Source organism: Rhinolophus sinicus, linkage group LG12, assembly GCF_036562045.2.
Source record: "Rhinolophus sinicus isolate RSC01 linkage group LG12, ASM3656204v1, whole genome shotgun sequence".
Taxonomy (NCBI): Eukaryota; Metazoa; Chordata; class Mammalia; order Chiroptera; family Rhinolophidae; genus Rhinolophus; species Rhinolophus sinicus.
Genome location: NC_133761.1, coordinates 36,986,562 through 37,014,214, shown reverse-complemented (window position 1 = coordinate 37,014,214; position 27,653 = coordinate 36,986,562). Strand labels below are relative to the sequence as shown.

The window sequence follows — 27,653 nt, the reverse complement described above, 5'->3', positions numbered from 1 at the left end:
TGTGCTGCCATGAGTGGCCGGTGGCCAGCATGAATGGCCGGCAGCCAGCATGAGTGACCGGCAGCCAGCATGAGTGGCTGGCAGTGAGCTGCTGAGTGCTGCTGTGAGCTACCATGCGCTGCCATGAGTGGCCGGCAGCCATCGTGAGCAGCTGGCAGCCAGGGAGAGCTGCCGTGAGCTGCTGTTAGTGGCCCACCAATGACTAGCGACTGACTGCCTCAGCCGGGGGGAGCGCAAGGCTCATAATACCAGCATGGGCCAGGGAGCTGTGTCCTACACAACTAGACTGAGAAACAACAGCTTGAACTGGAGTTGGGGGGAGGTAGAAGAAAAGGAGGGGGGAGGGTAAATAAATAAATAAATAAAGAGTATAACTTTCAAAAAAAATAAATTAAAATTTAAGTCCTAGATGGCATCTTCCAATACAAGAATGTTCCATCTACATTGAAAATTTGTTGTTTAGTGTAGCCACCTTCATAATTATCTTAGCTAAGAGCTTCTGGATAACTTGCTACAACGTCTCCATCAGCATTTGCTGCTTCACTTTGCACTTTTATGTTATGGAGATGATTGTGTCCCTTAACCTCATCAACCAACCTCTGCTAGCTTCAGACTTTTCTTCCGCAGCTTCCTTACCTCTCTCAACCTTCACAGAATTGAAGAGTTAGGGCTTTGCTCTGGATCAGGCTTCGGCTTAAAGGAATGTTGTGCCTGGTTCCATCTTCTATCCAGACCACTAAAACTTTCTCCATATCAGCATAAAGGCTGTTTCGCTTTCTTATCATTCATGTGTTTACTGGAGGAGCACCTTTAAAATTTCCTTCAGTACTTTTCCTTTGCTTTCACAACATGCCTGTTTGGCACAAGGGGCCTACCTATCTCAGCTTTCACCTTTTCACTGCATTAATCGATTTCAAGTTGGTTCTCTAAAATGTGTCAAAAATAATTACAGTATTTACATTTTTAAGTAAATACAGTTAAAGTATTATATTTTATTAAAATAAATGATTACTTTAAAGTACAAGAATTTCCTATTGTTATTCATTCTTGAAAAACACAAAAATACAGAAAAATGTACATATGCTTTCCTAAACTTCCTTTCTGGAACACTGAGCTCATGGGGTAAGATCAAACACTGCAGTCAGTGGCATGGAAGTATCATTCAACTACAAACATAGCAGCCAAAGTGTTCAACATGCATTCCTCACTAAGCTTAATCATTTCTAGCTTTTGACTTAAAGTGAGAGGTGTGCGACACTTCCTTTCACTTGAGCACTTAGAGGAGATTGTAGGGTTATTAACTGACCTAATTTCAATATTGTTTTGTCTCAGGGAATAGGGAAGCACAAGGAGAGGGAGAGAGATGAGGAATGGCCAGTCAGAGAAGCAGTCAGAACACACACAACATTCATAGATTAAGTTTACTGTCTTATTTGGGGGCAGTTGTAGCACCCAAAACAATTACAATAGTAGCATCAAAGATCACTGATCACAGATCACCATGACAAATATAATGATAATGAAAAAGTTTGAAATATTGCAAGAATTACCAAAATGTGACACAGACACGAAGAAAGCAAATGCTAGTGAAAAAAAGGGGGCCAACAGACTTGTTCAATGCAGGGTTGCCAGAAACCTCAATTTGCAAAAAAAGGAAAAAAAAAATACGTTATCTGCAAAGCCCAATAAAACAAAGTGCAATTGTCGACATTAGAAACGTCTAAACTAGATGTATGAGGTCACACACGAACTCATCCTAAGAAAAGTGCTACATATCTCATTACTGAATATCACTACAGTCACCTTTGAAGTACTCCCTTGGGAAGCTATGCACTGATGCCAGCACCTAGTCCATCCTTCAAAGCAATTTTAGAATTCTTTCTGGAATGGCCATCAGAGCTGTTGTATTACGCTTGATGTCCTGACTGTCATCAAAATGTCTTCCTTTCAATATTTCCTTTATCTCCAGGTAAAGAAAGAAGGCATTGGGGGCCAGATCAACTGAGTAGGGAGGGTGTTCCAACACAGTTATTTGTTTACTAGCTAAAAACTCCCTCACAGACAGTGCCGTGTGAACGGGTGCATTGTCGTGATGCAAGAGCCATGAATTGTTGGAGAAAAGTTCAGTCGTCTAACTTTTTCACACAGCCTTTTCAGCACTTCCAAATAGTAAACTTGGTTAACTGTCCAGTTGGTACAAATTCATAATGAATAATCCCTCCGATATAAAAAAAGTTTAACACCACTGTTACAACTTCGCAAACTTAATTGTCAGACCTTTGTATTGTAGAATTGTATACTTACGACCTACGTAATTTAGTAACCATCGTCACCCCAATAAATGCAACTAAAAAGAAAAAAGAAACGTCCAAACTGCAAACTTTTTATAAGAATTTATTTGAGCCAAACTGATGACAAATGCTGGGGAGTAAGATCTCAAATGCTCCAGAGAATAACAGCTTTGCAGCTTCTTTTATGCATTTGAAATTAAGGAGAGAAGGAAAGAAAGATTACATGGAGGTGGAAGAAAAGCAAGGCAGGGACTGGGTTATAGGATAGTTAATAAGAGTATGTGCTCTCTTGAGGGTGGTTATGCCTATTTCAAGGGTGTGTTAATCTAGATGCACAGAAATAAGGAAGGGCTTACTTAAAGCAAAAATAAACCTTTTACTAAAGAAGATATATGCCTAGGGCGTGACTACCCACCATGACCTGCCCAATTAGGAATTTAAAATCACATCACCCTGTGATGTTACTTTCCCTAGAACCCCTGTTTTTGTCCACACAATAAAATGAGGTATGTCTATATACCGAAGGAGTGACAATTAAGTTTGCGAAGTTGTTGCAACAATGTTGCTAACCTTTTTTTCGTATCAGAGGGATTATTCATTATGAATTTATACCAACTGGACAAACAGTTAACCAAGTTTACTATTTGGAAGTGCTGAAAAGGCTGTGTGAAAAAGTTAGACGATCTGAACTTTTTGCCAACAATTCATGCCTCATGCATCATGACAATGCACCATCTCACCTGCCACTGTCTGTGAGGGAGTTTTTAGCCAGTAAACAAATAACTGTATTGGAACACCCTCCCTACTCACCTGATCTGGCCCCCAATGACTTCTTTCTTTACCCAAAGACAAAGAAAATATTGAAAGGAAGACATTTTGATGACATTCAGGACATCAACGGTAATACAACGACAGCTCTGATGGCCATTCCAGAAAAAGAGTTCCAAAATTGCTTTGAAGGGTAGGCTAAGCGCTGGAGTCAGTGCATAGCTTCCCAAGCGGAGTACGTCAAAGGTGACTGTAGTGATATTCAGCAATGAGGTATGTAGCACTTTTTCTGGGGTGAGTTCGTGAACTTAATTGTTATACCCTGTACTATATGATTCTATTCATAAGAAATATCTAGAATAGGCAAAACCATAGAGCCAGAAAGTGGTTTCTGTCTCTAACCAATTAGTGGTTACCAGGGCTGGGAAGAGAGTGAGGAATGAGGAGTTGACTGCTTACTTGTTCCAGGGTTTCCTTACTGTGTGATGACAATGTTCTGGAACTAGATAGTAATAATGGTTATACGACACTGTATTCATGCTAAATGCCCCTAGACTGTACACTTAAAAAGGTTAAAATGGTGAATTTTACATTATGGACATTTTATCACAATAAAAAAAAAAAAACATTTATAATTTAAATATAAATAAAACCAATAAAATTCAAAAATCACATTAATTTAATGATAGTGATTAACTTACTGAAATTAAACTGCTAATCATAATATAAATATGGTACTAACATATTCTTTTGTTGGTACAGGTTCTTTCATGTTCAAAAAGCCTGTTCTCCAATAGGGCATATTATAGCTCTATTTGAATATACAAAACCTTGATTTGGTAGGAGTATTCCTTGCACATTCTGTCCACCCCTACTGTTATTTACAGACATGAAATATTGTAATACTCAATTATAGGGTGACATCCAAAAGATCCCAACACTTGCTTATATACTTTTACTCATATCATTTAAAAGAAAACACATGAGGCAAAATGTTAGTAACTATTGAATTTAGGATAATAATTGGATTATTCTCTTAACTTCTCTATATGCAGGAAATTTTTCAAAATATAAAGGTGATTGGGAAAATGAGGAAATAGTTTAACTCAGACATATAGGCTTGGACCTCACTTCAAGGTGCATTAGACCTACCCTGTTTCTCCGAAAAGAAGACCTAGCTGGACAATCAGCTCTAATGCATCTTTTGGAGCAAAAATTAATATAAGACCCGGTTTATATTACTTATATATATTATATCATGTTATGTTATGTTATATTATATTAAATTATATTATATAAGACCTGGTCTTATAGTAAAATCAGACCGGATCTTATATTAATTTTTGCTCCAAAAGATGCATTGTAATTAATTATCCGGCTAGGTCTTATTTTCGGGGAAACACAGTAGGATTGAAAGACTATCAAAAGGTGAGTGCAGGAGCGACAGTGACGCAAGATGGCAGCCACCACGGGCTCAGGAGTAAAAGTCCCTCACAATTTTGAACTGTTGGAAGAACTCGAAGAAGGCCAGGAAGGAGTAGGAGATGGCACAGTTAGCTGGGATCTGGAAGATGACGAAGGCATGATACTTACAAGATGGACAGGGATGATCATTGGACCTCCAAGAACAATTTATGAAAACCAAATATACAGCCTTAAAATAGAATGTGGACCTAAATACCCAGAAGCACCCCCCTTTGTAAGACTTGTAACAAAACTTAATATGAATGGAGTTAGTAGTTCTAATGGAGTGGTGTACACAAGAGCCATATCAGTGCTAGCAAAATGGCAGAATTCATATAGCATCAAAGTTGTCCTCCAAGAGCTTCGGTGCCTAATGATATCTAAACAAAATATGAAACTCCCTCAGCCACATGAAGGACTGTGTTACAGCAATTAATCAAAAAGAAAAACCACAGGCCCTTCCCCTGCCCCCATTCAATTTAAGCAGTCTTCATTTTCCATAGTAAATTTTCTAGCTATGTCTTGTAGACCTCAAAGTACTGAAAAGGAAGCTCCCATTGAAAGGCAGTTGTTTATCTTAAGATATTGTAAATGATACTAATTTTTTGTTCATTTGAAATATATAAGTTGCGCTATACAAAAAAAACAATAGGTGAGTGTATACAATATACGTCTTTCATCTCCATACTTTTCAATATACAACATCTCTCTCCAGCAATCACCCTAAAAAGCAAGATTCTTCTTATAATGCTCTTTTCCCCCAGTTAACCTCTCTTTCTGAATGAGAGGCAGGAAGGTATCAGGAGATTGGCACAGGTTTCTCAGTCCAGTGAATGTACTAAATCAGAGAAGGTTTAAGGGATGAAGGGTTGAATAAATTAACTCCATCTTCAATTTATCTTAACTCTTAACTCTCTTCTTATATTTAACAGGGAAGAGAATGAGAAACTATAGTAGAACACAAATAATGCCCAAATCAGTAACACGAAATATATTATACTATAGAGTCTAAATATCATCCTCTGGTGAAGAGATTTACTGGCACGATAGAGAAAAAAAAAACAAAACAAAACAAGGTTGACAGGAGATAAGAAAGCCTGGGAAAATAGGATATTCACCTAACAAAGGCGGAAGGAAGAAAAGAGGAAGGGAAGTGAGGTGGTAAGAAATAAAGAGAGAGCAAGTCAGTGAAACAGAGCAGCAGCTAAACTGCTATGCCCAGAGCAGAGCCATCTCTAGGGATATCACTGAATTGATACCAGCTCCAAAAGTCCTTCCCAACTTTGTCCTGACACTAGTTATACCTTTTGAAAAGTTATAAGCAGCATAAATGATACTAAGGATCCTGGCCAGTTGGGAAAATACAGAATTCCTTTCTGCCCCAACAAGAAATGAACCAATTTTATAGGTGAAATTAATTAATCATCACAAAGTTCAAGAACTTCCTTCAAAAGGGTAAGCACTTAAGGCACTTCATTGATTTGCATTGATCTCTTAAGTATGGCAGTTATTATTCTATAGACCAGCAGATGGGGCTCTCTCCCTGAATGTGTTTATTCAACCAAAAAATTTTAAAAATGCAATTGGGAAAAATGTAGTCTTTTTTTTTTTTTTTTTTAAAGATTTTATTGGGGAAGGTGAATGACTACTTCCAGGATTTTTTCCAAGTCAAGTTGTCCTTTCAATTGTAGTTGTGGAGGGCGCAGCCCAGCTCCAGGTCCAGTTGCCACTGTTAGTTGCAGGGGGCGCAGCCCACCATCCCCTGCCGGAGTCAAACCGGCAACCTTGCGGTTGAGAGGAGCCCACTGGCCCATGTGGGAATCGAACCGGCAGCCTTTGGAGTTAGGAGCACGGAGCTCTAACCGCCTGACCCACCAGGCCGGCCCCAAAAATGTAGTCTTAATGTTGCCTTTCACAAGGCCAAATAAACATCTGTGAACAATCCTAATTATTTTTTTAATTACGTAAAAACTACCAATCTACTGCTGATCCAAACTCATTATTTTAACTCAATTCAACAAAGAGAGGAGGGAACATTTGTTAAATGCTTGGTTTTCCTGAAATTATATACCTCCATAATTCAAAGCTAACTGATTTGAAGTTACTCCATGGACTATAATGAATTAACAATTTTACTCATTTCAATTTCACCTCTCCAATTTTAGTACTATTACTGTGTTTCCCCAAAAATAAGACCTAGCCAGACAATCAGCTCTAATGCATCTTTTGGAGCAACAATTAATATAAGACCCAGTTATATTATATTATATAAGATCCGGTATTATATATTTTATATTACATTATATTATACCCGATCTTATATTATAGTAAAATAAGACTTGGTCTTATATTATAGTAAAATAAGACTGGGTCTTATATTATAGCAAAATAAGACTGGGTCTTATATTAATTTTTGTTGCAAAAGACACATTAGAGCTGATTGTCCGGCTAGGTCTTATTTTCGGGGAAACACAGTCATAGTTTTTTAGAAACTTTTTTTTTCAAATTTTTACACACATTTTGGTACTTGGAGAAAAGACTGTATTTGACCAATAAGTTTATAATGAAGTCTTAGACATACATCTATTACAAAGTACAAGATTTGAATTACAAGGTTATTAATCCAATCATTAAAGATAAATTATGACAACAAAAAATCTGAATTATCAACAATCTAGTGGTAATATATCAATAACTTTTGAATATAACATATTCATTCTTATAATCAACTTAAGTAATACTGCAATAAAACTGGTCAACTGTAAACCCTATCAATAAAAAATACAGTCTTACCTATATGATGTAGGTCTACTGCTGTCATTGCAGATGCTTCAAAACAATATTTTCCCTTGTAATTATCCCTGTGATTAATTTCTCTAGCACTTTCTTCAGCAGGTAGAAGATTTAAACTGCATATTCTGGGATCAGTTTGTGACTGGAGAAAAGTAGTCTTATTTGCTGCGATCTAAGAGAATGAAATATGTATTTAATGCAGAAATTTAATCTAATTTTCCATATTTTTACAAAAGAAAAGATATTCCTGGGATTTGCATCAAAATAATGAATGGGAGCTAGGGAGAGAGTTAGGGAGGTAAAAATAAAGCAAAAATAAAGCTTAATTTAAAATATGAACTACCAGTTTTTCTATATCTAAACAGGAAAGAGATATTTTTAAATAAATTTAAAATCCAATTTTCATTATTTTTAAAATTAGTTTTAATTATGTCATAAAAGCTAAAAGACGTAACAGAACGAAAATTGTGCTAAATTATAGTGTTCTTTAAACAACATATCAAAGAGCTTTTAATCAAGTAATATGCTACTCTGTCATTTGCTCTTTCTCTTGCTAAATTTATCAGTATTAAGATAAACACTTTAAATATTGTTAAATTTTTATGGTATTGTCACTGTGTTCTTTTTTTAAAGAGTCCTTATATTTCACAAATACAAAAATATTTACAAAAGACAAGATATTCCTGGGATTTGCATCAAAATAATGAATGGGAAGGAGCTAGGGAGAGAGAGAGGTAAAAAAGCAAGATTGGTCATGAATTGACAATTGTTAGAACTAGGTATTGGGTACATGGGAGTTCTTTATATACTAGTTCCTCTATCTTTACTTTTAGTTTTAGTATTAGTTTTCTGTTGCTGCTGTAACAAATTACCACAAACTTAATGGCTTCAAACAATGCAAATTTACCGTTTTATAATTCTGTAAGTTAGAACTCTACCTTGAGTCTTACTGGGCTAAAACCAAAGTTATCAGCAGGGCTATATTTCTGAAAGCTCTAAAGGAGATTACATTTCTTTGTCTTTTCAAACTTCTAAAAACACCCACATTCCTTTGGCTTGTGGCCCCTTTATCCACTTCAAATCCAGCTATGTTGCATCTCTCTGACCCTGCTTCCATAATCACATCTTTCTCTAACCCTCTCTTTTGTCTCCCTCTTCTGCTTTTAAGGACATTTATGATTGTACTGAGCCCACCCAGATAATCCAGGATAACCTCCCCATCTCAAGGTCCTTAAAATTAATCACTTGGTCAAAGTTCCTTTTGCCATGTGAAGTAACATATTCACAGGTTCCAAGGATTAGAACGTGGACATTTTTAGAGGGCCATTTTTCTGCCTACCACAGTATATTAGAATTTTTCGAAAATAATAATTCACAACAGACACAGCTATGATACCTCTATAAATATTCATTATAAGAAATTTCAGAGATATTAAAAACCCATCTGGTAAGATTTTAAAGTAAGTCATAGTAATAAACCAATAGAGATCATAAATTTTATTTTTTGCAACATTTTGAGATTCAAAGTTACAGAAACATTCCAAAAATAAGTCCCATGTACCCTTTACCCAGATTCACCATTTGATTACATTTTGTTACATTTACTTCCCCTCCCTCCCTCTGTGTGTGTGTGTGTCTGTGTGTGTGTGTGTGTGTGTACACCTTTCAGAATAAGCTGTAGGCACTGGCTCCTTTCCCTCCAAATACTTCAGTATTTCCAAAGAGCAAAGACACCACATTCGATAATCACAGTAAAATTATCAAAATCAAGAATTTAACATTGGTATACTACTATTATCTAATCCACAGTCCATATTCAAATATAGTCCCTTATCCCTAAATTGTCTTTTATACTTTTTTCCCTGAGCCAGGATTCAATCTCAGGTCATACATTACACTTAGTCATTATGTTTCTTTAGTTTCCTTTAATCTAGAACAGCTCCTCAATCTTTATTCGTATTTTATGACTTTGACATTTGTGAAGAATACAGGCCAACTATTTTGTACAATATCCCATAATTTGGATTGTCTGGTATTTCCTTATGATTAGTTTCAAGTTATGCATTTTGAACAGAAATATCACAGCTCATCACATTGGGAAGCACATGATATGGATTTGTCCCATTATTGGAGGTATTCATTTGATTAAGGTAGTGTCTGTCAGATCTCCCTGCCAAGTTAATATGTGCCCCTTTATAATTTTTTAATGTTAGGAGATGCTATTCAAACACTCTACTTCCTGATCAAACATTCATCCACTACTTTTGGCATCCATCTAACACTATTAATACTTCTATTTTTATGATTTAGCATTCCATTTCAAGAAGTTACTCTTCTCTTTTATTTACTTAGTATGCATTCAGACTCCTATGTTAATCAAAGAGTTATCATCTACCAGTATAATTATTCTGATGCTCAGTGGCCCCAAATTTTGTATTTAACAGACAAATTAAGTAGAAAAACTCTTAACTCACCAAAATAATATTTTCTTAGTATGAATTAATTCAATCTAAGAAGAAAAATAATTTAATAACAAAAATTTAAGAATATAGTAGACAAAGTAAGGGGGAAGGAGAGTTGCCTACTTGGACTAATACTGTTAGGCTTCTCACGTTGCCATGCTTAAAATAGCTGTATAATTTCATAAATGCCTACTTCGTTCGTTTTAAAAAATAAAATAATAGAGTTCCGGTCAAGATGGCAGAGTAAGTAAACGCTGTGCTTGCCTTCTCTCACGACCACGTGAAAAGTACAACTAAAGTACAGAAAACCATCATTGAGAATCACCAAGTCTAGCTGAACAGAAGTAGACTGGTAGGAGGGGAGGAGATGTGGAACAGGCAGGCCCCACATCCATGTATGTCGGTTAAACACCGGGAAGATGTTTTCAAGGTCCCGCTAAGGAGCCACGCATCAGGCTCCGCAACCCTGGGCTCCAGGGCCGCAAAAAGAGATCTCCATAACTTCTGGCTACGAAAACCAGCAGAGATTGTCACTGAGTGAGATTGAAGGTGGCTGGAGTCCCAGGCATTCCTCTTAAAGGGCCCATGCATGGGCTTACTCGCTGATGGATTCACTCACTCTGAGCTCCAGTGCTGGGGCAGCAGCTCAAAAGCACCAGAGACATACAGGGAGTAACTGAGTTGTCTGGCTATCGGGTGAGGGCTAGAGGGGCAACTTTCTCCCAGACAGAAGTGCTGGCAGGTGTCATTCTTCCTTTGTTGAGCCCACTCCGCTGGCAGCCTGCAAAAATAGGTGGCTGCCATATCCGAGTCTCCATCAACCTGGCTAACACTATTTGCCCCACGCTGGTGATTCTCTGAGACTCCACTCCACCCAAGCAGCTACTTCCAGTGGCTTTCCCATATAAATGGCCTGTCTTGGCTCATCTCTCAAAGGTTCACAAACCCCAAACAAGTAGCATCTGGCCTCAATGTGCCTTGTACAACTTGCTGAGCAGCCACAAGCCCAGCAATAACAGCAGCTGGCACCTGTTCACAGCTTAGCCTCTCCCAGGAACCTCCAAGCCCAGCACAAGGCAACCATATGCAGATTACTCTGTAGGTCATACCAAGTGGCTCCAGGCAGGGCACAGGCAGCAGCTGGCCTTGGTCTGCCACAGCACCCCTCCCAAGAAGCCTCAGAACCAACACACCTGGTAACCAGTTTCAGACTACACCAGAGCACCACCCAAAGGGCAGACACCAGAGCCCGGTTAAAGCAAATCCTGCTCCGTAGGGTCACCCCTGCACAAAAGCTCCTCCACTGTAGGAGCTTTTGTGCAGTCCTTACAACCAATCAGCCTGAAGGTCAATCCCTCCCACTGACATACAAACAGCAACCAAGGCTCAACTACAACAGAAGGGCACACAACCCACACAAGGGACACACTTGGAGCACCTGGCTCAGGTGACCAGGGAGGCCATGCCATTTGGGCCCCCAGGACACCTACTATATAAGACCACTCTATTAAGACATAAGAGCTCTACCTAACACATAGAAACAAACACAGGGAGGCAGCCAGATGCGGAGACAAAAACATGTCCAGATGAAAGAACAGAACAAAGCTCTAGAAAAATAACTAAACAAAATGGATACAAGCAATCTACCAGATGCAGAGTTCAAAACACTGGTTCTTGGGATGCTCAATGAACTCAGGGAGAACTTCAACAAAGAGATAAGAAACATAAAAGTAGAGACAGAAAACATGAAAAAGAACCAATCAGAAATGAAGGATACAATTACTTAAATGAAGAATACATAACAGAAAATCAACAGTAGATTAGATGAAGTAGAGGTTCAAATCAGCGATTTGGAAGATAAGGTAGCAGAAAACACCTAACCAGAACAGAAAAACAACAAAAAAAAGAATACAAAAAAATGAGGATAGTTTAAGGGGTCTCTAGGACAATATCAAACATACCAACATTCACATCATAGGGATACCAGAAGAAGACAGCAAGGAATTGAAAACCTATTTGAAAAAATAATGAAGGAAAACTTCCCTATCCTGGCAAAGGAAACAGACATACAAGTCAGGAAGCACAGAGTCCCAAACAAGATGAACCTAAACAGGCTAACACCAAGACACATCATAATTAAACATTATGCTAACTGAAAACACTTGGCAAGAAAAAGCTAAAGTAGTTCATCACCACCAAACTAGTATTACAAAAAATTTTAAAGGACTTCTTTAAGAAGAAGAAACAAAGAAACATAAAAAATATAAGTAATAAAATGTCAATAGCTACATATCTATCAACAATTATTTTACATAATAATGGATTAAATGCTCCAATCAAAAGGCATAAGTTGGCTGAATGGATAAAAAAACAAGAGCCTTACATATGCTGTCTACAAGAGATTTGTTTCAGATACAAAGAGACACACAGACTGAAAGAAAAGAGATGGAAAAAGGTATTTCATGCAAATGCAAATGAAAATAAAAAGCTGGGGTAGCAATACTTAATCTAGACAAAATAAACTTTACAAGAGACAAAGAAGGGCCCAGTAATCCCACTTCTGGGTATTCAAAGAAACCCAAAACAGTACTTCAAAGGGACATTTACATCCCTATGCTCATTGCAGCATTATTTACAATACCAAGATATGGAGGCAACTTGGTGTCCACCTGAAACTAATACATTGTATGTTAACTGTAATTGAAAATTTTTTTAAATCAAAAAAATAATAAAATGTATAAATAAATAAATAAATAAATAAACTAACTACTTAGTTTCCTGACATAAAGAAAAATATAAGTCAGTGTTTTGGGTTTGGCATTAGTCCTTAGAAACTACACCAGAAAATAAACCTTAAGACAAGGGTGTCAAGATTATTTAATGAGGAAAGAATAGTCTTTAAACAAAGGGTTTTGAAACAACTAGATACCCACATGCAAAATAATGAAACTGGACTCCTACCTCACACCATACACAAAAACTAACTCAAGATGGATCATAGGCTGAACTGTAAGAACTAAAACTATAAAACTCTTGGAAGAAACTACAGGAGTAAATCTTCATGACCATCTTAGATGTATCACCAAAATCACAAGTACAAACACCAAAAGAGTTAGATAATTGGACTTCATCAAAATTAAAAACTCAAAAACCCAAATGAGATACTACTTTACCTGCTGTAATAAAAAAGATAAATTGGCAATAATATGGAGGTTTGAACTCCTCATACACTGATGGTAGGAATAAAAATGATGCAGCCACCTTGGGAAAGAGTCTGGCAGTTTATTAAAAGTTTAAACATAGAATTATCATATGATCCAGCAATCCAATCCTAGGAATGCACCCAAGAGAAACAAAACATGCCCACATAAAAATTTGTAAACAAATATTCATGAGCATTATTCATAATACCTCATAAATTAAAAAGTGGGAACAACGCAAATACCCATCAAGTGATGAATGGATAAATAAAATGTAATATTAATACAATGGTTTATTATTCAGTGTGTTAGGCAGAAAAATGCCTCCCAACAGTGTCCATATCCTAATCCCCAGAAGCTACGAATATGAAATCTGACATGGCAAAAGGGACTTCGCAAATGTAATTGAGGTTACGGATCTGGAGATGAAGAGATTGTCCTGGAGTATCCAGGTAGGCCCAATCTAATCAAATGAGTTTCAGTTTCTGAACTGCCATTGCTGGTTTGGAAGAAGTGGGCCATGAGCTAAGAAAAGCACCTGGCCTAGAGAACATAGGAAAAGCAAAGAAAACATAATTACCAAAAACCACCAGAAATGAATGCAACCCTGCCAATACCTTGAATCTCAGCTCAGCAAGACCTGTGTTGAACTTTTGACCTACAGAACTGTAAGATAATACATTTGTGCTATTTTAAGCCACTAAATGTGTAGTACTGTTACAGTAGCAATAGAAAACTAATAAATTCGGTAATAAAAAGGAATGAACTACTGATACATGCTACAACATGGATGAGCCTTGAAAACATGCTAACTGAAAAAAAGCCAGTCAAAAAAGGTCACATGGGGATCAAATATATGGTGATGGAAGGAGAACTGACTCTGGGTGGTGAACACACAATGGAATTTATAGATGATGTAATACAGAATTGTACACCTGAAATCTATGTAATTTTACTAACAATTGTCACCCCAACAAATTAAAAAAAAAAAAAAAAAAAAGGTCACATGAAATATCCACAATAGGCAAATCTATAGAAACAGAAACCATCAGTGTCTGAGCGTTTCAATCCTCCATATTCTTGCCAATTTATTATCTTTTCGATTATAGCCATAGTAGTGGATGAAGCAGTATCTCACTTGGGGTTTTGAGTTTTTAATTTTCATGAAATCCAATTTATCTAATTTTTTGGTGTTCGTACTTGTGATTTTGGTATTATATCTAGGGCTGAGAGATTTGGAGAAAAATCAGGAATGAGTGCTGCTGTGCAAACTTTTTTTTTTTTTTTGGAGTAATGAAAATGTTCTAAAATTGATTTTGGTGTTCGTTGCACAACTCTGTGAATATACTAAAGACCACTCAATTGCAGTAGGTGGATTGTATGGTATATGGATTGTATTTAAATAAAGATGCTTTTAAAAAAACTATTTAAAATGTAAAAGTATGTTTTCTATTTATGTTGCAGCCAGAATTCTAAAGAAATGTAGGGTAAAACAAATGCAGACCAAAAAAGGCAGAGTCAAAAATTAGTAGATGTTTTCAACAACAATAAGACAAACAACCAATTAAGAACCTGAAAGGACTTGAATAGATATTTCTCCAAAGACATACAGACAACCAAGAAGCACATGTAAAGATGCTCAGCAGCACTAGTCATTAAGGAAATGCAAATCAAAACCGCAATGAAATCCCACTTCACACCAACTAGGACTGCTATAATCAAAATTTAAAAAAAAAAAAAACCAAAATAACAAGTGTTGCTGAGGATGCAGAGAAACTGGAACACTCAGACATTGCTGTGGGAATGTAAAATAGTGCGGCAGTTGTGGAAAACAAATCTTTTTGGCAGTTTGGTAGTTCCTCAAAAAACTAAACATAACATAACACAGCAATTCCACTCCTAGGTATATACCTAAGAGAACTGAAAACAAGGACCCAAACAGAAACTTGTACACCAATGTTCATAGCAGCGTTATTCACTATAGGCAAAAAAAAGTAGAAATAACCCAAATTTCATCAAGTTACATAAATAAACGAGTGGATAAACAAAATATGGTATATACACACAATTGAATATTATTCAACCTATAAGGCAACTAAGCTCTGACAAATGTTACAACATGGATGAACCTTGAAAACATTATGCTAAATAAAATAAGCCGGACACAAAAGGGCAAATATTTTATGATTCCACTTATATGAGGTAGTCAAATCCATAGAGATCCAAAGTAAAATAGTGATTACTAGGAGATGGGTAGAGGGGAGAATACGGAGTTATTATTTAATGGTTATAGAACTTGTTTGGGATAATGAAAAAGTTTTGAAAACAGATAGTGGTGATTGGTGTACAAGAGTGTGAACATAATTAATGCCACTTACTTGTGATATGGGAGAGCCCCCTCACTATAGAAATTTTAAGCCTCCTTTTCCCTAGTTTCTTAGCTCCCTAGCCCGTCTTAATCGCTTTTCAAATCAGTTTCTTAATCTTAAACTAAAGATTGCTCCTAGCCTAAATCACAGAAGGTCTCTCTCACCCCTGCTTCAAATAACTACTTAAAAGCCTGTAACTTAATCGTATTAACTGTAATCATTGTAGCCCAACACTCCTCCAGGCCATTCCAGACCTAAACCCTGGGTGAACAAACACCACCTGAAATTAAGATAAATGGACTCTTGAGTTCTGTTCCTGGGGCCAGCACTTTTAACTTATTAACTGAAATCTGTGTCTCCTCATCTGCGGGCCATCGGGATATGAATAACATCCCAGTGACGCTTCCAGCGCACCCCGACCAAGCTAGATATGAGACCCCTCTTTTCTATTCAAGATCAGATAGGATCAGAGTTCCGTGAATCCCCAATAGGTAGGGACAGCCCTACACCCCTTCCCAGGAGGAAGCAGATACAGAAGAGAGACATCCTGATCCTCAACTTCCCACAGAGATTTATGGGGATCATGTCTCTCAGGGGAAATAAGGCAGGCAGTTAGAGACAGGCATTACATCTCTGCATTCCTGCACGTCCAACACAACCTATGGGGAGCACTGCCTGGAGACCTCCCAAATTCTTCCGGTATCTGCCCTAACCATTAACCACTGTGAAGATCTAACTAGATTAAACCAGTTGCTCACATCTGCAAAATAGAGGCAATAGAGGCTACAACGACCTCCATCTCATCTTAACCTTATTATATCATCATTATAGTATCATACATATGCCCAGTAGTTCATTAATATCATTATAATGGACTGATTTCTGGGAAGGAACATGTGAAGTCTAAAAAGATGAGGTAATAGCCCTCTGTCCATCACAGATGTAAATCAGGTGGTCCAACGCCTGGAGGGGAACAGCCCATCCTAGAAAAGAAACAATAAAACCGCCAAATTCTCAAGGGCAGGGGGCCCTCAGATGCTTTTCTTTGTGCTCGGGCGCTCCTAACTCTTTGAAGTGTACAGTCTGTTCTAATAAAATGCTCTTTCACCACTTTACCCCTGTGTCTCGTTCAATTCTTTGCTCGAGATGCCAAGAACCTGGACATCGCACTGAGGACGGCCCACCCTCAGGCAACGCAGCAGCCAGGATTCTCGGTTCTCCTTCAGTAGGCCTGGGTTCGACCTCCAGTATGGTAACCTAGCCCAGACTCCACCAGGTTTGACCCCCATGTGAGAGCCAAGCCAGAGAGGCTAAGACTGCCAGTTTTCCTCCACGAGGCCCGGGTTTGACCCCTGGTGTAGGAACCAAGCCCAGACACCGCCAGGTTTGACCCCCAGTGTGGGAACCAAGCCCAGGCATCATGCCAAGGGCCCACCCTCCACCCTATGGTAACACTTGCACATTTGAAAATGGTAAAATGGCAAATTTTGTTATATATGTTTTACCACAATAAAAAAAAGAAAAACGATTAATAGACTTTAATCTCCATAACATAAATAGATCAGAGAACTGTGGAGGAGCAGAAGTGTGGATCACCCATTTTATGTACTTTCTATATACCTTTATATACCTTCTATATACCTAAGACCCAAACAATCCCTTCTCTTACCATGTTTCCCGGAACAGCATTAGAGCTGATGGTCCAGCTAGATCTTATTTTTGGGGAAACATGGTAGTGGTAAAGAACATATTTTAAGACTGCTTCACAGATTACTTTTTATAAGTAAAATGAAAGGAAACATCCAGATTAGTGATATATATCATTATTTACATGTTTCGCTTTAACTGCTTTGTCTAAAGTTTTCATTTATTTATGTGGTACCTTTAAAAAGAACACTAATCAGGATAACTTTTTTTTTTTTTTAACAAGACTCTCCACCCCTTCCCTCACAGATATATTTTTTACAGGTACCAGAAGTTTATTTTATGTGCCCAACTACATCTCATTCCTTCAAAAAAAAAAAAAAAACTTACTCATCATTTCTAAGGTTTTTAGAAGACTTTGTCAGAAATGCTAACAATTCTTATAGGCAGTTAAGTACTGTATAACTCTTTAAATAGTACTTTTTAAGTAAATACATGCTTCTCTATAGTATACTTCCATGACTTTTTTTTTTACCTCAAATAATTTTGTTTCTGGATTCAGCTTTGTAATCTCTTCATTCAGACTTGAATTACTTCTCGATGGTGGTATAAATTTTGGTTTTTTAAAGGGTTTCCCCTGCAACTGACTTGGTGCTGCAGATCGCCTCATATTCAGCAGTAGTAACCTGAAAAATACTGAAAACAGAAATCATCCATAAGTCTGATCAGAATCACTTCTAAATACAAAAATAGCTCATCACTTCACCTATGATGTCTTTAAAAATATAAGACAATAAGCTTGTAAAAAGCGTTTAAAAAATTCAACAGTAAGATTTTATTTCCCATCACAAAGGGTTTTTGAATAGAAATTAAGATTTAAATTGAATGGTACAAACTTGAGCATATATTATATGAATTTTGGTAATACTATAGATTAGACATGATGATATAGTCTTTAATGGAATTTAGACAGTAGTTTCAAAGTCAAAGGAAACATAATTATTCACATACATATATCAAGCAGGTTGCTTTTTTCTATTCCATTAATCTATAAACTGCATGAGGGGAGCAATCATGCTTGTTTTCTTCACCATTCTATAAACAGCCATCAAACACTATGCCAGACACATTACAATTAATAACACATATTTGAATGAATGGATGAAATCCTGGCGATTCAAAAGACAAAATTATAATTCAATTATTTTTACTACCCTATTTTCTTTCAACACAGTGGAATTTTTTTCAAGAGACTAGAACCAGGTTTCCTAAGTTTTGCTCAGTATTGTTTATACCAGGGGACAGGGGAAGACAGATGGAAGATGAGAACATTATATACATCATGCTTCTAAAACGGACAGTAGCACCACTCCAATTCAAAGCTACTTCACAAAACACTATACAAGATAAGCTACCACCAAGATATACCAGGTATGATCTAACAATATGGTAAATGTTTAAATTTAAAAAAATTATTATAGTAAAAGACATATTGCCATTAGCCTCCCCTCAAAATATTCTCCCTCGCTTTGAACACACTTATCGCATCATTCTTGCAACTTTCTGAAGCAGTTCTGGAATTCCTCCTTCATGAGTGTCTTCAGCTGCGCTCTCGTGGCTGCCTCGATGTCCTGAATCAATCCAAAACTTTTACCTTTCATGGTCATTTTGACTTTGGGGAAGAGCCAAAAGTCACACCGTGCCAGGTCCGGTGAATAAGGTGGATGAGGACACACCGTAATGCTTTTATTTGACAAAAATTGCCATATCAGAAGTGATGCATGCCACAGACTTTCCGTTGTAATCCCAAAATATGGTGAATGCTGCTGCTGAGTACCATCCAACGGAAAGGCAGGGATCTTCAATATGGGAAGCTACGCATCAAACCTTAGTAACAGTGTGTGACAAGTTTCAACTTGTTCATTGCAGTCAGTCGGGTATGAACTACGGCTGAGAGAAGGTGTGTTTTAAAGTGCGCTGTAAATCATCCTCCATCATGACAACGCTCCATGTGACACATCACTTATGGTATACAGCAATTTCCATCAAATAAAAACATTACAGTATGTCCTCATCCACCTTATTCACCGAATCTGGCACCATGAGATTTCTGGCTCTTCCCCAAAGTCAGAGTGATTCAGGACAAGGCAGCCAGGACAGCGCAACTAAAGACACTCACGAAAGAGGACTTCCAAAACTGCTTCAGAAAGTGGCAAGAACAATGGGATAAGTGTGTTTGAAGTGAGGGGAGTATATTGAGAGGGCAATGTGTCTTTTACTGGAATAAATATTTTTTATTTAAACATTCACTGTATTGTTTGATCACATCTCATATATGGCTACCAAAATTATTTGTTTATCCCACAAATTCCACTTCTGGGAATTTAAGGAATTATCAAAGATATACTCAAAGAATTATGTATAAGGATAATCACGCTAGCATCACATATAATGGGGGGGGATTTAAATGTCTATAACATGGTACTAGATAAATAAATCATGTTACACCCACACAATAGAATACACTCTCTCCATATACCACTAAAACTGTGAGTTAGTACTGCAGTTTCCCAAGCAAGCCATGTTCTCTTTTCCTCTAGACGTTTGAACAAACTTTCCCCTACACAGTGCTGGGAATGCCCTTTCCCATTTTCCTTTGCCTGATTAATTCCAATTTATCCTTTAGGAGTCTTAACCATGAGCCCTCTTCATCTCCTCCCAAAGACTTAAAGGCCTTTCCTATGTGTGCACTATCCAAGTACTTTTCATAGTGTAGTGAAATCTCCTAATAGTTCACTTAAGCTGCAAACTCCTAGATAAGGCATGAAGTCTTATATTACGCTTGTCATTATATTGCCAGTACCAAATACAAAGAAGCATTTGTTATATGAATGATTCTACAGTCATGAATGGAGGGAAAATCACCTTTCAAAAGAATGTTTAATGACAAGGAGAATGTTTTTGATATACCAAATAAAAAATGGCTATAAAGAGTAATTATAGCAAGGTTGCAGGATACAAGGTTAGTATACAAAAGTCAATCACTTTCCTATATACCAGCAATGAACAAGTGGAACTTAATATTAAAAACACAATACAATTTACATTAGCACCAAAAAAAAAAAAAAAAATACTTAGGTATAATTCTAACAAAATACGTCCAAGATCTATGTGAGGAAAATTGTAAAACTATGCCGAATGAAATCAAAGAAGAGCTACATAAATGGAGAGATACAGTCTATGTTCATGGATAGGAAGACTCAATATTGTCAAGATATCAGTTCTTCTCAACTTAATCTATTGATTCAATGCAACCCCAAACAAAATCCTAGCAAGTTACTTTGTGGATATCAACAAACTGATTCTAAAGTTTATATAAAGAGGCAAATCACCTAGATTAGCCAACACAATATGAAAAAAGAACAAAGTTAGGATTGACTTTAAGACTTACTATAAAACTGCAGTAATAAAGGCAGTGTGGTATTGGTGAAATAATAGACAAATAGATCAATAGAACAGAACAGAGAGCCCAGAAACAGATCCACATAAAAATAATCAATTGATCTTTGATAAAGGAGCAAAAACAATACAATGGAGCAAAGACAGCCTTTTCAATAAACTGTGCTGAAACAACTGGACATCCACATGAAAAAAATGTATCTAGACACAAGACTTGACAACCTTCACAAAAATTAACTCAAAATGGATCACAGACCTAAATGTAAACACAAAACTATAAAACTCCTGGCAGATAACATAGGAGAAAACCTAGAAGACCTTGGGTATGATGATGACTTTACAGCTACAACACCAAAGGCAATATCCATTAAAAAATAATAATAACCGATAAGCTAGAGTTCGTTGAAATTAAAAACTTCTGATCTGCAAAAAGGCAATGTCAAGAGAATGAGAAGACAAGCGACAGACTCAGAGAAAATATTTGCAAAAGATTCATCATAAAAGGACTGCTATCCAAAATATACAAAAAACTCTTAAAACTCAACAATATGAAAACAACCCAGTTAAAAAGTGGGCCAAAGACCTTGACATCTCACCAAGAAGATATACAGATGGCAAATAAGCATATAAAAAGATGTTCCATATTATACCATGTTTCCCCGAAAATAAGATCAGGTCATATATCAATTTTTGCTCCAAAAGACACATTAGGGCTTATTTTCAGTGGATGTCATCCTGAAAAATCATGCTAGGGCTTATATTCCGATTAGGTCTTATTTTTGGGAAAACATGGTATATCAAGAAAATACAAATTAAAACAATGAGACAGCACTACACACCTAATAGAATGGCCAAAATGGGTGAGGATGTGGAGCAACAGGAACTCTCATTTACTGCTGGTAGGAATGCAAAATGTTACAGTCACTATGAAAGACAGTTTGGGGATTTCTTACAAAATTAAACATAATCTTACCATACAATAACTCCCTTCAACAAGAGGTTGAAAACATGTCCACACAAAACCTGCACATGAATGTTTATGGCAGCTTTATTCATAAATGCCAAAACTTGGAAGCAACCATGATGTCCTTCAGTAAGTGAATAGATAAATAAACTGTGGTCCATCCAATGACGAAATAGTATTCAGTGCTAAAAAGATATGAGTTGTCAAACCATGAAAGACATGGAGGAACCTTAAATGCCTATTACTAAGAGAAAAGAAGTCAATATGAAAAGGGTACACATTCTGTACGTACAACTCTATGACATCCTGGAAAAGGCAAAACTACAGAAACAGTGAGATCATTGGTTGCCAGGAATTGGAGACAGAATGAATAGGTGGAGCACAGAGGATTTTTAGGGTAATGAAAATACTCTGTATGATACCGTTATGATGGATAAATGTCATTATATATTTGTCCAAACCCACAAGATGTATAACTCCAAGAGTGAACCCTAATGTAAACCATGGACTTTGGGTGATTATGTGTATCAATGTAAGTTCATCAGTTGTAACAAATATAACACTCTGGTGAGGGATGTTGATAGTAAGGGAGGATATGCACCTGAGAGGGTAGAGGGCATATGGGAAATCTCTACCTTCCCCTCAGTTTTGCTAGGAATCTAAAACAGCTCTAAAAAAAAAAAAAAGTTGGGGCCGGCCCAGTGGCTCAGGCGGTTGGAGCTCCACGTTCCTAACGCCGAAGGGCCAGTGGGCTCTCAACCACAAGGTTGCCAGTTCAACTACTCGACTCCTGCAAGGGATGGTGGGCTGCACCCCCTGCAACTAACAACAGCAACTGGACCTGGAGCTGCGCCCTCCACAACTAAGACTGAAAGGACAACAACTTGACTTGGAAAAAATCCTGGAAGTACACACTGTTCCCCAATTAAAAAAATAAAAATAAAAAAAAAATAAAAAGCTTCAACTTAAAAAATGGCTATAAAACATTTCAGCATCACTTCAATTTGTAAAAGAAAGACCAAAAATAGGATATGTGTATATATTTTTTAAAAGACTAGAAAGCAAAGGGGCATGCAGAATTTTTGGGATAGGAATAACCTGTATCAGATAGCAGTGTGTTACAACTCTGTCAAAACTCACCAAAGTATACACATTGAACTGTACACTGTAAATTATACTTCTATAAAGATTTTTAGAAGACTAGAAAAACGCATGCCACAACATTAACACTGATTATTTCTGGATGTTAAAATTTCCAGAAATTTTTATTTTCTTCTGAGTTTTTCTCTGTATATTTCAAACATAAATGTTACACCTAAAATAGGGAAAGTGCCATTAACCATATTTTTAATTACTATGTTTCATCAAATCTAAGATGCTATCAATTGTGAGATGCACTATTGTTTTATGTACCCAAGAAAAGAAAAAAATGCAGCCAATTAAACTGAAATGTTATCACTGATGGTTAGACATTTCCTAATTTCAGCAATGTTAAAATAACGAAACATGAGTACTTGATAAATAATAAGGCTTTATACAGTTTACAGGATTAGGAAAGGACAGTTTCTCTTTTTTATTCAAACGCAAAATAGATCTCTATCAGCATAATTTTAGAGCAAATGGTTTTAATTAAATTTAAAAAATGATTTGTGGGGCTAGCCTGGTGGCTCAGGCCGGTTGGAGCTCAGTGCTCCTAACTCCGAAGGCTGCTGGTTCGATTCCCACATGGGCCAGTGGGCTCTCAACTACAAGGGTGCCAGTTCAACTCCTCCAGTCCCGAGTCCCGCAAGGGATGGTGGGTTCCGCCCCCTGCAACTAAGATTGAACACGGCACCTTGAGCTGAGCTGCTGCTGAGCTCCCGGGTGGCTGTCGGTTGGAGCGAGGCCTCTCAACCACAAGGTTGCCGGTTTGACTCCTGCAAGGGATGGTGGGCTGCACCCCCTGCAACTAGCAACGGCAAATGGACCTGGAGCTGAGCTGCATGCTCCACAACTAAGACTGAAAGGTCAACAATGTGAAGCTGAACAGCACCCTCCACAACTAAGATTGAAAGGACAACAACTTAACTTGGAAAAAAAGTCCTGGAAGTACACACTGTTCCCCAATAAAGTCCTGTTGCCCTTCACCAATAAAATCTTTTTTAAAAAAAAGATGGTTTGTGACTGTTTACTTTAGGAGTAGTATTTACCAATACCAGTGGTCAATACAGATTCTGTCCAAACAAGTCATACCAAAATGACCTCATTAACTCATTTTCCTTTTTATAATAGGTTGACAGAATATTACACATCCCTAGATACACAAATGAAACAAATTTGAAACTGACACAAGCTAACTGCAACAAGATGATTTAAAAACAAACGTGGGCCCTGCACTTAGACTGTTACTTAATGGTCAAATGAAATAGAACAATGGGAAGTTCAGATTAAAAACTCAAGGCTTTTAGATGACAATACCTCAACTGAAATAACAAGATAATGATGAGCCTACTACAAGTAATGAATTCTAGATATCACTAATAAAAATGACATCCACACCATGAAATATATTAGGTTTATTCTTTGTATTTAGTCAGACAGACTACCCTGTAAAACTGAAAATTCTGAACAACAGCTTTTTAAAAGGAAAACTAGAAAAACACAGTAACTAGAAATTTGGGGCAAGCTATTTAAACTCTGGATATCAACTTCTTTGTTTGTAAAACAGAGACTATGGACTAGATAGTAAAATTCTGTTCATCTCCACTTTCAACCCTGAAACCTTTCTAGATCTAATACATGATTTCTAATTTTTCAACCCTATCCTGTAAACTAATAAAAAAAAAATGAATTTGAGGGTGTAGGCAAGTGAAAAGCAGCACAGAATGGTGGTTCAGAAAACAGACTCTTGAGCCAGCCTAAGTAGGCTTGAATTCTAGCTCGTCCATTTACATATGACCTTAGGCATCCATCAAGCCATCTAATTTGTTGATGCATTCAAAGTAAACTGCAGACATCAGTATATTTCCCCCCTAAATACTTCAGCATCCTTATCACCTCTTAAATTAGTGCTATTTGAGCTTTTTCCCAGGCCATAGAAATAATGCCCTCATTTGTCAGCCTTGTTGTGATGCTACAACTTCTGAAATGACTCCAACATCCTACCTGCTTCTGTCCTCCCAAATAAAATGGCAAGCCCAGGCTGACAGCTGCAACATACCAGAGGGCCTAAATTATGTGGCAATGTAGTGTAATAATTAAGAACACAAATTTGGAGGTAAACACCTGAATATATATCTGGACTGACATTTCCTAGTGTGTGCTCTTGTACAGCTTACTTAACCTCTCTGTGCTCCCATTTCCTCATCTACAAAAGGGGGTACAATAATCATAATTACTCATAGGACTACTGGAGTAAATGAAATACTTAAAGCACTTAGAACAAAGCTTACACATAGTAAGCACTCAATGTTATCTGGAATATTATTACACTTAACTATTATTGGCTGTTTAACACACAAGGTCCTATGAAAGTACAGACGATGAAGGTCCCTGAAGAGGAGATAGAAGTATGTAATTCAACAAAGGGGATCACGACCTGAATCTAAGGATTCGTTTGGGCTTTGAAGGGGGATAGGGTGCGACCATCAAACCTCCGGGATGCAAGAATGTAAATAAACAACCAAGAACCAGCAACAAACCTCCCTCGTTTCTATTTTTTGCTTTCCATCGACATTAGGTGATAGTTATTTCACTTCGTGGCTTAAGTTGTTCCTTTGACGTTGTGGCCCCACTAAACTGGCCTACAAAATTCTGTTGTTAATTAATTAATACCATGCAGGAGAGTGTACGTAATTAGTTCTGGGGTAAAGAAACCCAAGCGCCACAGGAGCAGAGCAGGCGGACCATAGAGCTGGTGCAGAGGCACCACTGCTGGGAGTCTTTCTCCCGCCACCACAACAAACGCAAACCCACCGCCCGTCCTCCGCCACCAGCCACATCAGCAGCGAGCGGGCCCTTCTCACTTCATACGGTGCTCAGGACCCGCAGGAGGCGACAACAGGCGATCCGCCGCTTCCTGTCCCTCCACCCTCCGAGGCCTGCTCTTGAGTCTCTACCCGCTTTATCCTGCACGAGACTACAGGCTGTCGCAGCCTCACCTGAAGGTTGTCTTCCAGGGACGTACCTACAAGGATCCGAAAGAAGCAAGCGCCCCGCAAGAGAAATCAAGGGATTGCAGCACTTCCCTCACCGCCGCAGTAGCTCAAGGCTCCCGCCTTCGCGTGACCAATCGTGGAAGAGTCAGCTGCGCGCGCACTATCTCCCGCCCCCTGCACCGCAACGCCTTTTTCGCCCCCGACTCTGATTGGACTACGTTACCACGCATGTCCCTTTACATTCCTCTTTTTGTTTGTTTGGATTTTCCGCGAACTACACTGTACTTTACATACCAGTGACTATTTGGTAATTATCAACTTGTACTTCTTAATCCTGTCACCTTTCTCACCCAGCCCCCCCAAACCTCCTTCTGCCAATCATCAGTTTGTTCCCTGGTGTATGAGTCTGTTTCTAGTTTATTTTGTTCTTTAGAGCCCACATATAAGTGAGATCATCTGGTATTTGTCTTTCTCTCTTTGCCTTATTTCACTAAGCATAGTACCTTCTAGTGCATTTCTCTTTAAGTGCCTCCAAGTTTGCTTCAGGTTTATGGTTCAATTAAAAAAATACTTATTTGATGCCTACAGTCAGACTTGATGGAGATGCTGAGTCTGCAGGAACAATAGACCTCATTTTAGAACAGATGACACATACTTCTTAAATGTGAGAACATCTATTTACATGGATATATTCATGCAGTTTGATGGTCTGCATAGCAGTATTTGCCTTGGGAAAAAAGCATATATATAAACTGAATTTTACCATAAAGCTCTTAAATTATGCTGCATTTTAGTAATGAAGTGACTTCACCAACTTTGTTAAAATAACACATCCCTTTAAACTACCTGACCCAAATAGGCAAACTGACGTTTTTATAAGTGGCCGAACACCTTTTAATATGGTGACAAGGTAGAAATATATAGGTCACTGGCCTTTTAATGTAAAAGTATTTTCAAACCAGGCCACCATCTGTAATAGCTAGAAAAATATTCCAGTTTGAACAAAACACTTGAAAATGTGTAAATAGAATAATTTTCATCATCTAGACTGATTTTCAAAAGCCATTAACTCTAAAGATATGTGATGAATTAGGGATTATTAAATTTTACCAAATTGTGATAGAGGAGCTATCATTTTTTATATACTAAATTGCTATAATTTTTTGAACTTTATCTTGGCAAAAGTAACGTTTCAAATAAAGATGTTATTAGTTATATAACAGCATACGTTTCTGTGTTCATGTTGAAAAAGTTAGGGCTAATTTTCTACAATAAAGATAAGGACAAACTGCAAAATTATGACTGATGAGTATAATTGAAAAGAAATACAATCCTAGTTATAAAAAATAAAATACTTTTTTTGAAACAGTAAACTTCAAAAGAGTTATTTATATTTTATAGGAATTGTCTACGAGGGGGAGAAATCAACCTCACTTTTTATTCTTTCTAATAAAAATTGTTATGAAATATATTACTTGATTATTTTATGATATTAAAGATGGGCTAGAAAATGTCATTTTAGTCAGAATAAAACTATTTCTCAGTGCAAATTTATTACATAAATGTATGATTTGTAACTATCTGCGTTTCAATCACAAAATCTACAAGTGAGGTCAAATGTCTTCATTAAATCCATAACTACTGAGAGCCAACTATATGCCAGTCACAGTAAGTGCTGGACATAGTAGTGGTTAAAATAGACAAAAATCCCTATCTTTATGAAACTTGCATTATGGGAGACAATCAATAACACTATGTAGTTGTTAGATAATGAAAAGTAGAAAGAACGCAGGTCTGGTGGCTCCGGCAGTTGGAGCTTCGTGCTCCTAACGCCGAAGGCTGCCGGTTCAATTCCCACATGGGCCAGTGGGCTCTCAACCACAAGGTTTCCAGTTTGACTCTTCGACTCCCACAAGGGATGGTGGGCTGCACCCCTGCAACTAGCAATGGCAACTGGACCTGGAGCTGAGCTCCACAACTAAGACTGAAAGGACAACAACTTGAAGCTGAATGGCACCCTCCACAACTAAGATTGAAAAGGACAACAACTTGACTTGGAAAAAGCCCTGGAAATACACACTGTTCGCCAATAAAAGTCCTGTT

General features: G+C 37.5%; 1 protein-coding gene and 1 pseudogene across 6 annotated transcripts in view; one reads left to right on the top strand and one right to left on the bottom strand.

Moving 5' to 3' along the window:
• The window catches only part of RAD54B (RAD54 homolog B), a 128,095-nt gene extending 102,384 nt beyond the window's left edge, over window positions 1-25,711 (bottom strand). For 5 of the 6 annotated variants that reach the window (XR_002135967.2, XM_019713370.2, XM_019713373.2 and 2 more), the window contains exons 1-3: window positions 25,554-25,711; window positions 17,527-17,687; window positions 7,317-7,488 (exon numbers count right to left, since the gene is read on the bottom strand). Coding sequence is in view for 5 of the 6 variants with exons in the window: in XM_019713370.2 (XP_019568929.2) it covers window positions 7,317-7,488; window positions 17,527-17,661 (307 nt within the window). In the remaining variant the exon portion in view is untranslated. The remainder of the gene's footprint in view (window positions 1-7,316; window positions 7,489-17,526; window positions 17,688-25,553) is intronic. The other variant, XM_019713372.2, reaches the window with a different exon arrangement.
• Window positions 4,506-5,513, top strand: LOC109435450 (ubiquitin-conjugating enzyme E2 variant 1; annotated as a pseudogene).
• Window positions 25,712-27,653: the final 1,942 nt, after the last annotated feature.